At 38.4% G+C, this 19262-nt stretch overlaps 1 protein-coding gene across 1 annotated transcript; it reads right to left on the reverse strand.

Moving 5' to 3' along the window:
• Nucleotides 1–2136: 2136 nt before the first annotated feature.
• Nucleotides 2137–17056, reverse strand: LOC149088469 (uncharacterized). The gene is made up of 5 exons (XM_089247577.1): nucleotides 16921–17056; nucleotides 13695–13920; nucleotides 10382–10513; nucleotides 7131–7380; nucleotides 2137–5775 (listed from the first exon to the last, which is right to left on the reverse strand). Exons 2-5 carry the CDS (start codon nucleotides 13878–13880, stop codon nucleotides 5420–5422), a joined length of 924 nt encoding a protein of 307 aa, XP_089103703.1. The 5' UTR covers nucleotides 13881–13920; nucleotides 16921–17056; the 3' UTR covers nucleotides 2137–5419.
• Between the last annotated feature and the right edge of the window lie 2206 nt (nucleotides 17057–19262).

A 19262-nucleotide genomic window follows, 5' to 3' on the forward strand; every position in this document is an offset into this window, starting at 1 on the left:
GGAACGACTAGACTTTCAAATCACAAGTGTTACCCAGCTGAAGACGGGATGGGACGGCAAAAAACTACCAATCGGGTGGGTGGATATGCCAAAATCATCGGAGGATCAGAGACTGTTAACCCTCACTGAGATAAACCATCTCAAAGTCAAAGTAGAAATATTCCGCGGCTATCCCAAGCAAAGAAACATCTCCTGCTTTTGATACATGGCCTGTGGGTACACCGCAGCTGTCTGCACGGCGTCTGAACGTTGTGTAAAGTGTATTGGAATGTATCCTATCCGGGAATGCTCGGAAATACCGGGACATTTTTGCCTAAAATTTGGGACAGCCAGAAAAAACCGGGACTGTCCCGGAAAATACGGGATGGTAGCAGGGCCAATCTCGACCAATGGGTGCTTCAGCTGTTAGATTTAGCTATTTTTTAGCGACTTTTCCCTCGAAAAGTCCAAAGACTTTTATTTCCCTTTTGCCTCCCAACTAACAAGACTAAAATTACTAACGGGCTCATCCAGGCATCGTTCACAGTTTCTCCCGAACGTTTCTCCAAATTCAATTTCGCCGAAAGGCTAACTCAAAATTACAAGATTTTTTTTTTCGTAAAAGCGTTACGAAGACTGCAGATTTGTTCCTTTTAGGACCTTTTATTAATTTTTCATATTTTTTCCAAATTCAAAATTTTCCTCTACGGAGATCCCAGCACGCGCGGTGCCGTACCATTGCAGAGAGAACGAGGGTGCTTGACGCCCGTTACCTTCACGATAAAGAAAAATTTTTAGCCAGTCAATATCAGGCGATAAAAATTGCTGCTCTTGCTTTCTCATATTAGGAAGGTCAATTTAGAGCTACATTGGCCTTTTACGTCCGGAAACTTTCGCGCAACTGCAATTTCGACACCCTGCGCATGTTGTAAATGCTTAAATGCAGCTAATAAATTTGTTCACAACGTATACAGTGACCACCGCATAATGTGATCGCATCTATAGGGGGGACTCCGGTTTCTGATAACAATAATCCGATTCATAACTATATCCAATAAAGCCCCCGGTATCAGTACGATGAACATATGTCCCGTTCGGTCGAACGAAATGGAAAAATATTGAAATTGGGAAAACTCCGGTTTTTTTCGCCACATAACCGGTTTCAAAATGTTAAATCGTGCATTTAATTTCTCAATTATTATTATTATTTTTAATTTAATTTAACAAAGAAATGTACAAGCATACATATACAAATAGAGACAACTTTTCATCCAAGGTGAACATGACTGTCACATACTGGATGATGGGGTGATGATCAATTGTTCCAAAACATGATATTTCCCTCTATAAAGGTAAAATCTTTATAATAATTCTGTGAGGAGTTGGAATTATCTATACATTATATATGAATTACGATACTTTTTATAATGCACGGTACGTTCCTTAGCCGCTGTGGTGGTCTAGTAGTCATAGTGACGGATTTGAATCACGAGGACCTGAAGTTGGTTAATTGTGGTTCCTAACTTCGAGCCCCGTTAAAAAGTCTCACCACACAGAGCAATAGGCCTGCTACGGTACATTTAAGTCATTGCACGTCACTCACAGTTCGAAACATATATCGCAGCAGTATAACAAGCATTACTCACAAAAAAAATTCTTGCTAGGTTCACAACACATACATAGCCCAGGTATTGTTTGGCTAACGGCTTATATTATCTCTTCACTGAGACAGAGCGGCGAGCAATGGTCTGGCTAGGAGAAGGAGGTACGTTTCTTAGATTGCCTTGTGAACTATTCCGTCCGAGGAACTGTGAACGTGGCCAGTTGAAGGGAACTGACCGTAAACTGAAGGAAAGGACTTCACAAAAATAAATTGATTTCAAAAGAGAAGCGCCACACGTACATGGATCATAGCTGTTTTTACGGTCCCCACTGTGAATTGAATAAGCAAATTTTTGTTAATAAGAGGGATCCGTCTGACCTCTTATATAATAACGATAGCTTATATTGAAAAAAAAATAGCCTCGTTCATCCTTAACTTCAATATACACAAAAGAAAAAAAACCCGATACATAACTATAAACAATTTTTCCCCCACATTGGTCCTTTGCGTATTTTGCAAAAGTGATAAAAGTACCCGAGTGATAACAATTTCCATGATTCTAATAAGCGGTGTCTACTTTTATTATGTTTTGTATACATACAGTCGCATCTCATTCATCCACTAGATCAATGTGACCCTTCTTCAATAAGTACTGCATTTCTAAGACCTTTTTGCCTTAACCTTTTTTACGTCTGCATTTCAGATAAATCCGCCCACAAAGAACAGGCAGACCAATGACATAGTACAGCCATCGCTCGTTATAACGACCTTCATCGTCCCGTCGAAAATGGGCATTATATAGAAAAGAAAAACATGAGTTATTCGCTATACGTAAACATTTGGGACTTATCCTACTGGTCGTTGTAGTGGAATGGTCACTATAACGGGGGGGGGGGTCGTAATAACGAGCGTTGACTGTACTTACAAAACAGAAAATTCAAGCATCGGTCCTTTAAATTCCGATTTGAAAGATAGAATGACATAACAATTATACTTCATATAATGTAAACAATACATACATTAGTGAGGGGACACATTTTCCAATATGCACCTATTAGTTTCAGGTTTTTCAGAGGAATGTTTATGGAGTTGGTGCATATATAGAGTTGCGTAATCTCTATTACTCTAGAACAGTGGTTTCAACCTGCGGTATTCGTACCCCCATGGAGTACATGGAGGGTCATTTAAGAGATCGACAATGGCAGAGGAAAAAAACGTAATGAAAACAGACGAAACATGCAAAATGGCACAGTATATGAAAGAGCACGCGAACACCCATTCAAATATGGTCCATACTTTTTTCCCTTTTTATGGATAAACTCGATCAGGGTATCGATGGGATTACTAGCAAATTCGCAGATGATGTGAAGTTAATGGGGGTAATCGGGAATCAAAGCGATAGGGAGTCGCTCCAGACCAGTCTAAACAGGATTGCAGCATGGGCAAATGAATGGAGCATGACGTTTAGCGTTGATAAGTGCATGATCGCTCATTTTGGTTCGAACAACCCACGGTTCTCTTACGAGTTGAATGGTGTTACTATCCCGGATGCAACTAGGGTCACCGATTTGGGAATTCTCATTGACGAGCGGCTTAGGTTTTCTGAACATTGTTCAGCGGTGGTCAAAAAATCGAATAGAATGCTTGGTCTAATTTTCAAAAAAGTCTCTTCGCGTTCTCCTAAAGTCATTCTTCCGCTTTTTCGAGGCTTAGTTCATCCTGGACTGGAGTATGCTGTAAGGTTTTGGAGAACATACCTACAGAGGGACATAGACTTGGTTGAAGGGGTGCAGAGAAGAGCTACGCATGTCCTTATTGGCACACGAGGCTTGAGTTATGAAGAGAGACTTCATTTTTTGAATACGGTTGCATTGGATGAACGCAGGTGTCGAGGAGATATGATCGAAGTGTTCAAAATTTTCAATGGGATGGATAGGATGGACCATGAACTTTTAGTACACCGCCAATCGACTGCTTTTACAAGAGGACGCCAGTATCGATTGGTGGGGGACAATGCAAGGTTATGGTGTTGCAGGAAATTTTTCTCTAATAGGGTTGTTAATAAATGGAATAGCCTACCCCCGGAGGTAGTAAATTGTAACACAATTGACACGTTTAAAAAGAAGTATGATAAACATGTTGGGGTAAATCGAGAAGCTATCCATTCTTAGAATAAGACAACCATAAGTATTCTTTATGGGCATTGTATAATATTTTATCACGTGTATATATTGTCTATAATTTTTATTAATTGCATTTTCAATTGGGTTGCTGTATTCTTGAAATATATGACATCCATATTTTTATGAGCATCTTTTTCTCAGCCACCTCGTTGGGCATTTTGCCTGTTGTGGCGTTGTATTTGTATTTGTACGCATTTCCAAGGACATGCACGGGTCCCACGTATTTTTATGGTTAAGCCAGTATTCCACGTATACATAGTGGTCAGCAAGCCTTGCAGCCAGCATTTCTGAGTGGAGTATGCGAGCTTCGTGTGCATTTCATGGAGTTCAACCATCCTTTGAATTTCTCGGTATCGACAACTACTCATTTCTAAGGGAATAAGTAAGCACCTCCTGTGGATATCGAGGGGGCATTGAACACATTTCTAGCTGATTTGCAAGCAGCCTGCGCTTTTACAGGGGGGGGGGGATACTTGAAGCTCAAAAGATTAGGAACCACTTGAACAGTAAGTCACAAAACATTTACGGATTGCCCAAGAAGAAAAGCGTTGAATCTTCACCAAGAGAATGGATTTGGTTCCCTGTTGGCATTTTCCTTTTCTAATGCTTTTGTAGCGTTATATCCGAGCACAATTAATGATGAATTAAACCAAAGTACATCACAGTGTTGCCATCATGCAAACGAATGACCAAACATTCAAAAATATGAAAAAACATTGTTTTAATTAAACAACAAAGGTAACAAGTCATGATAATTCTTTTCGAGAATATTCCATGACACTAACGAATCTCTATCCAATAATCTCAATACAAAAATCTTTACCACGCTATAGTCGCTCGTTTAAAGCTCTAAAGCAGGGAGGGGTGCATAACCTCTGGGCCCCGAAAGTTGTTCCGTTAGAAAAAGCACTGTATCAATACACACAACACGATAAATGCTAAATACCTAGGCTGACCATATTTCTTTCATGAAAGTACGGAATATTACCAAAAAATTGTCAAAGGCAAGCAAAGTTCCTAGTTGCACTCAAAAAATTTGTCAAATGCATGTAAAATTGTAATTTACAGACGAAAAAATTGTCAAATACAAGTCAAGTTGCCAGTTACAGTCAAAAAAAAAAAAATCTCAAACTAAGTAAAGATGCCACCTACCGCTAAAATTGCCGAAAAATCGCCAATCGCATCGCTGCAAATGATGTTGACAAATATGTTAGAAGAATATATTTTTTTGACTATAACTAATTATCATAATTATCTTAATATAATTTATAAGACATGAAAATAATCTCAATTCTTGATTTCAAAAATTCTCAGCTGAGCCTTGTTGAAAATATGGGGAGAAAACGGAAAAAACCGGACATCTTATAAAAAAAAGTTGGAACGACCAAAATTAGACATGTCCCTTAAAATACGGGTCATGTGGCCACTCAAGTTTCTAGCCCGAGAGCGACAGAAATTCCACATATCTGGCTCGCGCGAACTGAAAAGGTTGTGCACCCCTACACTAACCGCATCCTTGTAGGTTACCAGCACCTAATATTCAAGTCCTTTGTACATGTAAATGATGGCTTATGGTGACGCTTCGTAAATATGTGTGCGCTCGATATATAAAGATACACTTCCATTGAATATATGATTATGATGTTAGGGATTTTTATCCGGGATTTTTCAACGAAGAAACGATCGAAGTAAGTCTCGTACCAAATTTGATCTGATTGGAATCACTGTCGTTGGTGTTGAGCACCAAAGCAGCGGGAGCAGCAAGGAGTGAGAAGGACACACGCGACGAAGATCTTCGTGGATACTCCGGGATGACGTACTCGTACTTGGTGTATTTCCAGAATGGCTTCCTGTCGATATCATTATGGGCGGGAATCTTTACCCTCTTGTACTTGGTGTTGACTTTCGGATCTCCGTGACCGATGGCGATGTCCGAACATGCTCGGAATGTCTCCTGTTGTCCGCAGCCGAGACCTTTGCTGCCATCTTTGCATATGCCCCAATTATTACCTGGAATTCGATAAAAGTGTAATTCAGTGAAGATTCTTACACTGAACCTTAACTACTTCTCACAAAAGCTTTTGGCAACAAATTTGGAGTATCTCTATTTGACGAATCGGCGATAAATCTGGTAACCTTGTTCTAACCTAACCACACGTAATATATATATAGTAAAACTTCTATTAACCGTCAGTTTCTGTTATCCGTCATCGTCAAAAAAAAATATGGAAAATAGCCTCAGGTTTTAAGGTCCTAAAAGATCGGATCACTGCTATGGTCTGTGCAAATGCCACCGGCAATCATAGATTACCTCTGCTTGTGCTTTCAAAAATTTAAATATGAACGCATTGCCTGTGAACTATTACGCCCAAAAAAGTGGACCAAACAATTTTTTTTCGGAATTTTTGCACATCGTTTTCATACTTCAAGTTACAGCTCATACGGCCGAAAAGCAATTGCCGCAGGAAGCACTGCTGCTAATGAATGTCCCCGACACAACTCTCTTGTGAACTCAAAAGTGATGACGGCAAAATAGCATGCCTCCTTCTCCCAGCGAATACAACCCTACTTACGGACCAAGGCATAATTGAAAATATGAAGCGACGTTAGAGAAAAGCTTTTATCGAAGGCTTGCTTTCATCTGATGATACCAAAGAATTTTTGAAGAGATATAACATAAAGGACGCTATTTTCAGTGTCGCCACCGCCTCGGCTGACCTTATATTTAAATTTATATTGATCGTTTTGTGTAAAATTAAATACAATACGTATAGTATGTATTGTATGATTATATGTATTGTATACAGTATGTATTATTCACTTTTAAATTATTTTGTCTTCATTTTCGTCCCAAGTCCGAAGTAAAATCATGTTACTGTACATATGTATCAAGAGATTTCTATTATCCCTATTCGGTTATCCATCACACCCCTAGTCCAGACGGTGACGGTTAATTGAAGTTTTACTGTATATATATAAGAGTAAAACATATAATAGACAAGGAAGGTTAGAGAGTATTTAGTCTCTTTGCACCCTCACCAAACGTGTTCTTTTTTGCTCTTACATGTATATAGTAGAAATATATTATTATATTAAAGATTCATCATTATATGTGGGGGAAAAGTCATTAACAGGAGTATGGAAATAAAGGAGGAAAAGAAAAAGCAACTTTTTAGTTGATAGGGTTACTATAAAGTTTCGCGATGGTGAAGGAGAAAGGAAAGAAAATACAGAGAACTTGTTATTTATTCCACTGGCGTTTGGACGCAATACTACGCCCGTGACCGTAGAGGGGTTAATGAAGAGTATTTTTGTAGTACTTGGACAAAATATCCAATATCCGAGACGGCATAATAACTCCATACCTGCTATGTAAGTCCATTGAAGAACGCATTGCGTACAGTCCAGCCCCTGCGGCAATTTCAACTTGATGTTAGCTTTTCCTCTGCCATATTTGGCTGCTGGGTGTTTAGTTTTGTTATTCTCGGCGCCTCGTAGTAAGTACCTATCCAGGCACTCTTGGCTGGCTTCCTTTTTAGGGTTGTTGTTAGGACAAAGGCGAAACTCAAAATGACCCTGGTGGTTGGCTGTTATATGTATGGCGGTCTCTATCACCTAATCGAATGAGGAAAAAAACCTGCGTCAGCTTTTTATACAGTGTCCACTCTTATCTTTGTCCATTGGCTAGTTCTTCAACTCTAGTCTTTAAAGGAACTTCCAATCACAAAAAAGAACAGAAAAATCTAATGTTGTCATTATCCTAGAAGCATTTCAAGGTCCTAAAAGTCATATTTAGTGAAGAAATCTTCATCCAGTGAAATGTATGGGAAAAAAATTCATAACTTTGCGACCCAAAGGTGGGCCGAATTTGAAATTTGTGAGTTTTAGAAAAATTTCTCGTTCTAAAACGCATTATTCCAGCCGTGTAAAAATTCACACATGTGATAATTAACATGATTTCATTCAATGATACAACGTGAAGGAAGTTTTAAACAAATTGGGACTTGGCCCCAGCTTTGTCGCAAAATGGGACGTAAGCCCGTTACTTCTTTGAGATAGGACCATGCATTTTAAAGCCTGATGAAAGCTACTGCCAGAGTACTCCATCTGTGTGTCACCTAGTTTTTAAACACCTCAAAACGGGAACAGTTGCAGAACGTCTCCTGATTTCCGTCTCAACATGAATCGTTCTTACCCATGTCTCAGATGAGGAATTTTTGAAATGCTCTTGGATGAATAAATTAAATTAGTCATAATATCATATTAGGATAATAATTTGCGTGTTGAGAATATACAGGATGTCCTGTAAAGAGACCCACACACGTTCCGGAAATCCTCTACAGTCCTAGCCTTCGGTATTTCCAAAGCGTGTGTGGTCGGAAACTGCGCAGATTTGGTGGACAGTTCAGGTGACCTGATGAGAAAATGGCCTGATCAAAAAAAAACGATTCTGAATAACTGCTCAGTCTGCAGTATTAAACTGTGCTGGCCGACCGGAGTGTGCGTGGGGCTGCATCAGTTCCGTTTGGTTGAGGCCGCGATTCAGCCAACATGAGCTGGGAATTCCTCCCGTACATAACTCACTAGCGAACTGAAAGGTATTCCAGAAGGTGTGTGGAGGAGGGAGTATTCAGGCCGAGTCCAAAAATCTCCACAGAACAGCCTGATCAGCTTTGCCTCAGAGGATTTCCGGAACAAATATGGGCTCCTTTAGTCCTAATTCGACCTTTATCTCATAAACCATTCATCGTAGAGGTATTGTTCTAATTTTAAAAATGCTCAAAATTTATTCAAAAATCACTCTGTACCAGTTTCGAGAGTAAAGACACGGTACGTCATGAAAAAAAAATTAAATTTTTTAAACTGGCCCTCTCCGATTAGAACGACGACCAACACCAGCTATAGTAGATATAATTTCGTTGTTTGTTTCAAACTGAGTAGAACTCCGGTCTATCACCATGGGCAATTTACTACGGATTGAGTTGCGCCGGAAGTGTAAGTGTATATATATTTGTGTGTTGTGTGTGAATTTTTAGCGCTGGCATCTATACTTCAAATTGCGAATGAAGTGAAAATGATTGAATATTTGTGCCGTTGTAGGCCTGTTGCTCTCTATTGCGAAACTTTTTAAAGGTGATATCGGCTCGCATTCATGCCTCGAAGTTGGGAACCACAGAAAACCAACTTCAGCCGACCGACACTGAGGTGACGGTGGGGTTATACTTGATATACTATAGCTGGTATCCATAGTAGACTACTCTAGTCTACTATGAAGCATATTAATAACAAATACAAAACTACTAATACTACGAGTATATAATATTCTACCATGTAATTACAGCTGGTGTTGCATTGTCTCTGTCCTGAGGCCAACAAAAAATATCCCATGTTTCTAATCGACCGTATTCGCCGACATTGTTTGAACAACAATCGTAAGTGAAAAAAAGGTGAGATCGAAACGGATTGGTTAAATTCAGGATTTTAACCAATCCGTGTCGATCTCTAATCCTTTAAAAAGCGATTGTTGTTTAAACTGTCGGTGAATACGTCCGTAAGTGCAATATTCACTGAGAGATTTAAATTTAAAAAATCGAAGAGAAGTTGGGAAAGAACAGCATAAATGAGAGAAAGAAGTGTTGTCGTTAGTTTATGTGCATGTGCTTTTCTTTCCTCTTTTTATCTCTAGAGTTTTGAATTCAAATATCTCAGTGGAGACATGGAATTTGTTTTTTCTTCAGAAAGAGTGATAACTTTCCAATTGGAAGTCAGAGGGGCAGGGGGACCGAAGAAAAATGTATACATTTTATTTTATGGCGTACTGTATTTTCACTCTCGAATCAGTTACATGGTGATTTTTGAACACCCCCCCCCCCTGCCCCTCTATCACATTGACCCTCATCAAAACAAAGATGCTCCAATTTCAATTTGATCTTACTTGCCCAGCTTTGGTTGTGAGATTATAAATTTTATTTTCAACATATCAGTTCGTGAAGATTTTCTTACTAGATGTGACTCATAAGACCGGGTATAAAAATTTATATTTTGTTAGCTTCTAACATTTTTTCTTTTTTACTTAAACTGCTTCTACAACGATATTGAACAATATTTAAGACATATTTTGTAACTAGAAAGTTCTTCTAAGACAGTGATTCCCAACGTGGGCGATGGAAAGTTCTGGGGGGGGGGCGGTAGAAGCTACGAGTATAACATAGGATCCTATGGGTTAGATTGCGTTGGTGGGCGATGTGAGAAAAAAAAAATTCTGAAGAAGGGGCGATGGGTCAAATGTTTCTTTGTAACTATGATCTAAGACAAACTGTTGAATAATTAGCTATTGGACAACGATAAGAAGAGACACTGGTCAATAAACTAAAACTTAATTCAAGCTCAATTCTGATCAACACGAGTTGTCATCCCATTGAAATCTGCAGAGGAAACTACTATTTTGGCTTTGAAACGGTTATTAAAATTTTAATCCAACTGGATCTCATGAAGGTTGTAGGTTTGTTATATGAGTAACCTCTACGAGAAGGGAAATTGTATCAAATTTAGTTAAGATATATGTTGAAAGATTATATATTGTATTATTCTGTTCAGATGTAGATAATATTCAGACCTGCCCAGGCTTATAGACTCTAGATATTATTCCCTTTCCGTAGATTCCACCGGCTTCGTTCGGACGAGGTTTCGGTTCGTTCCAGGCATCTCCACACAATCCGCATTTACCTCCATTCATCTTCCACTGCCTCTGAAATTCAAGTATCAGAAAAAAAAAATGAGTAAAAATGAATGTATTACGTAATAGTCATATCATAACGAAGATATGTATTCTTATTCAGTTTTTGTAGGCAAAGAAATACAGGGTGTTTCAAAAAGAATCATCCGATTTAAAAAAATCATAACTATTCAGTTTTTAATCCGTTTTGATTAAATAATGTATAAATATAAAGAGGGAAATCTCGAGTTTCACGCAATTGCCGGCAAGTAGCGCTAACGCTCTTCCTTCGGCCGCCACTTCAGTGCTTGTCAAGATGGCAACTGCACAACAGAAATCGTTTTGTGATCTAAGCTTCGCGAAGTGTAAGTCCGTAAAGACTGTTCGTCGTGCTTATCGTCGACAATACCCTGGTGTTGAACTTTCTATCGCTCAGAACATTAGGCGATGGTATAAAAAATTCCGAGACACGGGTTGTCTGTGCAAAAGAGAAATCCCCTGGCCGTCCCCGCATGCCAGAGGAAAATGTGGAGCGCATCCGACAGTTTCGCACGTGAAATCCATTCGCAGTGGATGCAAACATGCTCACAAAAGTTGGGTACGAATTGACTACCGTATAGACATATGCCGTACATCCCAAGGTGGCCATATTGAGCACCTGTAATTTGGTTTGTAAAAAAACTTTATGATTAGCCATGTAATATAAAATTAATCTTAAGTATCTATGTGTGTTCAATATTTTTCGTAATATACGCATTTCGAATCGAATGATTCTTTTTGAAACACCCTGTATAATACGAGATAAATTTAACATTTCAATCATACTTATGTTTCTTCCAGCTCTTTTAGAATTTAACTTACAATGAAATATTGTATATACAAGTATATATACTAAAAATTCTGAAATATATTTGACATAAATTCAGTTAGTGGAAATATACAAAGGGGTCATTCTCTCTCTCAGCAGATAGGGAGGGGGAGGGCTTTCTGATTTGCGTATTTTTGATGACGGAGGGGGGGGGGTTTGGATGATGCTTCCATCATCAACCACCCATTATAAAAACATGAAATATTCTTAATGGGTTCCTTTCTTACCTTTCCCTAGTTTGTGGGCACCTGATTCATTTTCCCCTATTGATTAGTCCTTTATAGAAGACTGCAGAGGGGGGTGCAGAGAAGAGCCACGCATGCTCATGATGACGCATGGGGGGCTTGAGTCATGAAGAGAGACTTAATTTTTTGAAGATGTTTACATTGGAAGAAAGCAAGTGTCTGCGTTCGAGGGGTGGATACGATCGAAATGTTCAAAATTTTCAACACGATGAATAGGATGGACCACGAATTATTACTATGCCGTTAATCCACTGCTTTGACAAGGGGACACCAGTATCGATTGGTAAGGGACAATTCTAAGTTGTGGTGATGCAGGAAATTTTTCTCTAATAGGGTTGTTAATAAATGGAATAGACTTACCCCCGTGGGTAGTAAATTCTAATACAATTGGCACATTTAAAAATAAATACGATAAACATGTTGGGGTAAATCGAGAAGCACAATGCATACCTAGAATAAGACAACCATAGGTATTCTTTGTGGGAATTGTATAATATTTCATTATGTATATACGGTATATTGTTTGTAATTGCATTTTTAATTGGGTTTGCTGTTATTTTAGAAATATATGATATCCTTATTTGTTATGGGCTTCTATTTATCAGCCACCTCGTTGGGCATTTTGCCTGTTGTGGCTTTGTATTGGTATTTGTATTAGAGCCACTTTAGCGATCTGTAAATGTTCCGCGGATCATTCAAGTGATCTGGAACTGTGCCGCATGTCACTCAAATGATCCGTAGATGTGCCGCGGATCCCTTAAGTAATCTGGGAGTGCGCCGCGGGTAATTTGAGTGATGTAGAACTACACTGTGTGGGCCGCTTGAGTGCTGTAAAACTGTGCCGCGGGTCACTTAAGTGATCTGTAAATGTGGCGCTTAGTTGATTTTCACAAATATAGGTTTGAAGTGGCTAGCAACATGAGAAAACACTGAGGGCCACATTACATCAGCGGGCCACGTGGGTTGAGCATTAAGAGAGTTCTTCGCCTTCAAATAGCATTGAAATTGCGCGAATTAAAACTTACGCAAATAGAGATAATTTGATTGTCGATTAATTGTCAAAATTAATCGACAAATTGTCGATTAATTTTCTTACTGAACTCGAACTGAAACGAAAGTCAACTGAAATCTTACTATAGGAATTGGAACTTCATTTTCGAAACTGAAAAGTTTAGTTGAGCCAGGCACATATTTTGCTGAATAATCTCGTACGGTGATCTAGTTTATGCAAGGGAATATTAACTTATACGCGCATAATAACTTAGTACGAACGGGGATAGTATACTAAGCAAAATTGCGACAAACTTTGGCTTTGAAAAGTTTAAATTATCGAGATTTCGAAGAAAAGTAATAAAAATCAAATTTCCGCATTTTTATTCGTCAAAATTTGCAAATTTTGCATTTATTGTACCTACATCGTGCAATATAATTTATAATTATAATAATTTTTCTTTCGCAAAAACTGCTTATCCGAATACAGCCAAATTTTCAGGATATCTTAATGAGACCATGGGAGAGATTTATGCAATAGAAAAAATAGTTAAATTTTTGACCACCAGGTGAAAAGTGACATTTTTAATTTTCTTTCTTCCCATGGACCATATAGCGTGTATACCAAGTTTCAATGGCATACGTCCTCCAGAACGGGCGCTACATAAGTCGGAGTAGTGCCAGTATACCGACAGGCGCTACATTGGTCTGAGCAGTGTCAGTAGACCTATATTGAAACTACTCAGACCTATATAGCACCCGTTCTGACATTATATTGAAACTTGGTGTATAAGCTAAATGGTGCATGGAAAAGTGTACAATGTAATAAAAAAGCACCACTTTTTCACCTGGTGGTCAAAAATTGAACTTTTTTTTAATTTCATAAATCTCTCTCCCATGGTCTCATTCAGGTATCCTAAAAATTTGCTTGCATTCGGATGAGCAGTTTTTGAAGAAAGCTACTCAGATTACACTTTAATTATAATCACTTTGTATTTTGTAAATGCAAACATTACGTATCCCTAACTTATATAATAGAAATTATTACAAATTTATTTCTAAGAATAAAAAGTTGATTTTATATCTTTAACAAAATTAATCCAAAACTCACACTGATTCCACCGCAATAGAGTCCATCATCATCGTAATTAATAGCTGTCGGGAACCCGTACCTCCACATGCTAGACCTTGACGGTGGCTCCATCAAGCGGGCGTGACTCGAAACGCACAGTATCCTCACTGATATCAAGGCTAAAACTGTGAACCATTGACGAGAAGATGAACACGAACCAGTCATTTTTCTTTTCGACTTTTATGGAGCGTGTTGTTGTTTTTACCTGTAATGAAGTGTTAATGATCCTCCGATATTTTGGAAGAAGTAAACAAGTAAAGAGATGGAGATCATAGATCATACACATTCCTGCGCTCTGGAATTAGGTTAAAAAGATTATTATTGATAATGGATGATAGAGAAGGCTTGACGACATTTTGTATCCTGGATGAAGACTTCATTGCTAATTAATTCCATTAAATACTCGTACATTCAGTAAAATTTTCTGTTCTTCATTGAAAAAATTATGAATGAAAAACTACATTACTTTAAATTAACTGAGTAATTAAAATTATGTATGAGTATTCATCAATATTTGCAACAATTCGTCGACGGAAAATTCACCGACAACAGTTCGGTGAGCCAGTAAGTGAGCGAGGAATGACCGAGTGAATGAGTCAGTAAATGAACAGTTGTTAGTGAATGACTGACTGAGTGGTTAGTGTTGGTGAGTAAGCAAATTAGTTAGTGAGCGAACGGCAGTGAGTGACCTAGTGAGTGAGCGTGCGCAAGGCCGTAGCGAATGACCAAAAAAGGGGGAATAGATGGCCAAATCTACTGTTCTATCACTTTGGTTCCCCCCCCCCCCCCGCCGAGCGAAATTTCTGGCTACGGGCCTGAGCGTGCTGCAGAATGAGCGACCTAGAGATAGTAGAGTGAGTGTCATTGTGAGTGAGACAGTGGTAGACTGGCTCTCACCATGACTCACTCGGTCACAAACAAAACAGAGTGGGTGACCTTGTCAGGGAGTAACAGAGTAAGTGACTTGGTGTGAGTTGATGATAGAATAAGTGACGTAGCGAGTGCATGAAAAGTGAGCGACCTAGTGAGTAAGTGAGTGACCTTGGGAGTAAATGAGAGACTTAGAGATCAAGTGAGTGACCGGCGAGAGAGGGATTGAGTGCCATAGTGAACGGCATTGTGAGTGACCTGGTGAGCAAGCGATATAATGAGGAACCTAGTGATTGCCTAAGTGACGTGGTGAGTGAGTGAGCGAGCGCGAACTATCTCTTAGTGACAGGCCGGTTTCGCTCATTCATTCACTCCCTCGTTCACTTGCTCGCCCGATCATTCATTCACTCATTCGTGTCGAACTGATTTCGGTGAATTTTCCGGACACAGTATTTAAATGCATTTTCGATAATTGAATATTTTTGCTTGAATATACAACATGAGGATTGAGCTACTGTTTTCTGTACAAAAAAATATGGGGCCAACGTGATATGTTACAACTTTGGTTACTCACAAATTATTATTATATTTTTTATTTAGAATTATTTTATTAAATCTGAAGTTATTTGGATTTCCTAAAATTAAAATGAAAAATCAAGTGCATTTTATAATCAAATCATAATCAAAATTTAAAATGAAAGATAAAACCCGTAACTATAGTTTGAAGCATGTTTTTAATTGAAATCCGAAACAAAAACTTGAAATAATAATTATAAAAAAAATTATATCAATAATTAAACTAATTTTAATAATTAAAATAATAAACAATATTTATAATTAATTAATTTAATTAATAATTAAATATTTCTTATTGAATGATAAACATTTCACAACTTGAATGTAGATAGAAAATTGATTTTTTTCTAATTTAATTAACGAAACATTTTTAGTGGGTTTATTTTTTGATATGGAACCCATGTCGATATATTGGAAATCCTTTGCGCCAAGAAGATCAAAGCAAGCGACCTCCCTGCCAATAATGATGAAGACCACGGACCTCCCTTTACAGAATAATATTCATCACATGATAATGTAAAAATAATAATGTAATTACAGCACATCAAAAGAAAGAGGATGTAGATATTAATGCCGAGATGAACTTTGGAAAAAAAGTTTTGTTGTCTCTAACAAGAAATACAACCCCCTGGTCCTCTTACAATCCAGAGGAACAAACTTTTTTTCCCGAAGTTCATCTCAGCGTTAATACGGCCCGGGGGGCCTTTAGGAGAAGAGGGGCCTCCGAGAAACGAAAAGTAGTTGAATTTTTTGAGAATTTTCCCAGGTAGGGTCACAGAAAAATCACTTGGCCTGGGGCCCATGATGTTCTTAAGACGGCCCTGGTTGTTGATTGAAGAGATAACATCTCTCTCTCAATAACTTAATTGTTTTCTCATTCAATCTCAGGATCCCTAAAACTTTTCCAAGAACTCCTCCCTCAAAGAGCCTGCGGACCCCTGGTTAAGAACCACTGGTTTATTATGCATAAACTTGAAAAATTCCAATGATAATTTGCCCTTCCAGTTATCCAATCATTTGAATAATCCAACATAAACCTGGTCCCGTAGGTGTCGAATAATCTGAAGTCTACTGTATATAAAGGCCAGCGTTTCACAGCCATCCTATCCCCCTCCTCCGGGTCAAATGCGACCCTTCCCAGGGGTTCCATCCGGCCCACGGTGTTTCGGTAGAAAATTATCAATACACGCGACACAATATAGGCCAGCGGTTTCAAACCTTTTTTCACTCACGGAGAACTTTTTAATCTATAATTTCTATAGCGGAGCCCCATATAAGAATCTTTTTCTTATTTATTTATCAAATTTACTGATTTATTGCATTGCACTGGAGCGGCCGCGGTGTTCCTTGGAAGTGCACAAGGAGCTTTAAGGACTCCGCGGAGAGGACATTGAGAACCCCTGACATAAGCTGATCATATTTCCTCGATAAAACTACAACATCGGGATCCTTGTGGAAAAATACGGGACCTATCGCCAAAAAAATGTGGTCGAAGAAAATCGCAGCGGACACCATGTAGGCGATTAATGTATTTTTTTCAATATTGCTTAGCCGAGATTGCATTGGTGAAATGTGAGAAAAAGGTAACGGTTGATGATGATAAAACCGGAAATTGTGTAGAACGAGGATTATAATAAATCATTAGGATTATAAATATAATTATTTATAAAAATCATTAATGTATGCATAAAAATATTACTTAATGAAAATAATAGCCACCGAGTGTGATGAAAAAAAAAGATGAATTTTCACTGCTTACCTCCTCATTCGTCGAGTTCATCGAATCCTTTACTAAAAATACGCATCACGCGGTAACTTTTTAAATACCCGCGGAAGCGATTAACATACACAGAGACGAATCACCTGAAAAGAATTTCTGCCGGTTCCTGTAGTAGGTGGTCTTTTTTTGTAAAAAATACACACAACTCTCTCTCTCATCAACACACGCCTTAGGAGTTGCGCCAAATGATACATTTTTTTTCTCCACTTTTATATATATATATATAAGTTCATGTATTGCAGCATGTGTAGATCGTTGACTTGAACTGCGACCTTGCACTTGATGAATATTCATCCTTGTTTTTCGAAACTCCACCCGCAAGGTGGCATTGACACATACAAGGTGTATCACACATACGCACAAAAAAGTTCCTGGAGATTCATTTCTGGATAATAACACAACTGTCCTCCCTCATACGTACGTATTTATGTGTTATACATAAGTCACGTGATTTTTGGATTATATAAATAAAACAGATTTGGGTGTTGTTTGATAATATAGACCCTGATATTGCCTGAATACAGTGATAACAAAAAGGTTCTCACTCACACCCTTTCAGCAAAACTTTCGCTTTCTAATTAAAAAAAGTGGGTTCAAAGTTCTTTAGAGAATTTATTATTATATTATTTTAATATAATTGTGATTATATGACAATGCGGATAAGTGAGGAACTGACATAAACTTGAACAATAAACTAAGAAAGAGTATTATCGGATGTTTCTGTTAACCGTAATTCGAAATAAAAGACGAGAAAGATCACTTCTTAAGAGAAATGTGGATATTATGTGGTTTTTTTTATGTTTTTGATGGCCGTTAATGGTTGTAACGAGGCATCACGTGATAAATAATTCATTTTTTTTAAACGGAACGAAAATGCCCGATAAGCACGTGTGGCGGTATATGTTAACAGTAATTTCGTATCACACACACACGGAACTGGTGTAAAGAGATCCATTTTTCATTAGGTTACCGGAACCAGTTTGTGTTTCACTAACGTTGAGATTTCTGGTTGATTTTACCCTTTGAACCATACAACTAAATGCATTTTTTTTTTCTTTTTTGCCGTCCATCATTTTTTCCAAGTTATTCTTTACTAAGTTTCTTGAACTTTGATTTGTCCTCATGCTAGCTAGGTACATCTACGGTAAAATTTCCAATTGAAATAGCACTGGCACTGCACTTTTAGACTTAAAAAGCCTAAAAATTTTCTTTCGATTTCTGGACCCAATGTTTCGGGACTTTGACGTGTGTATATGCTACTGCCAAAGCACGAAGTTGGCCAACTCCCGACGGGGTCGGCCGCTTCGCGAATTGGCCAATTTTTTTACATATTGCCGGTCGCTTAACGAATTGGCCAATTTTTTTACATATTGCCGGTCGCTTAACGAATTGGCCAATTTTTTTACATATTGTCGGCCATTTCGCTCGCTCGGGATCATCGTCAAGTTGGCGTATCGCGAAATGGCCGGCCAAAGTCCAACAACAAAAGACATCATGCCTGGCCAAAGTCCGACAACAAAAGACATCATGCCTGGCCAAAGTCCGACAACAAAAGACATCATGCCTGGCCAAAGTCCGACAACAAAAAACATCATGCCTGGCCAAAGTCCGACAACAAAAGACATCATGCCTGGCCAAAGTCCGACAACAAAAGACATCATGCCTGGCCAAAGTCCGGCAACAAAAGACATGTTTCGGGATAATCGTCAAGTTGGCGTATTTTTTCGTGATAATTATCCACGTTAGTTATGGCAACCCATCAAACTGCAGTCACAAGGGTAATCATTTTTCCCCCGCCAAAATTTGGTAGAAACTATATAATTATTTTTTTATAGTTTTTCTCTCAAATTTCACTTTTTTTTGCTCTCGTCTTATGGGGCTAATCCAATACCGCTACTATAAATTTGACATATATCACATATTGGCGATTAAAAAAATAGGATTTGGCTCCTACCGGGCCATCTTACATCAGCACATCGAGCTTTGGCTAGGGATATCTGTCCACTTCACGAAATGGCCGGCGGAAGTCCGAATCATTTCTGCAATTCAGACTTTGGCCAAAACTCTTGGTGAATTCGTGAAGTGACCGGACCAGTCGTGAATTCGTCGCACTTCGGGCTTTGGCAGTAACATACGTAAATCGTTCTCTTCATTCTGGTACTCATAGAATCGACCATATATGTAATTGTAAATACTTCATGAGACTATACCTATTTTATTACCTACAGGGTGGGCAAAGAGTCCGTAAAAACTTTAAAAATTCATAAAAACCAGAAAAATAACCGACAATCCCACAATCGGCTGACGGTTTCAAAAATGGG

Source organism: Pholcus phalangioides, unplaced genomic scaffold (genome assembly GCF_987345545.1).
Source record: "Pholcus phalangioides strain wild (caught in Gottingen) unplaced genomic scaffold, Ppha-v1.0 ptg000003l_1, whole genome shotgun sequence".
Classification (NCBI taxonomy): domain Eukaryota; kingdom Metazoa; phylum Arthropoda; class Arachnida; order Araneae; family Pholcidae; genus Pholcus; species Pholcus phalangioides.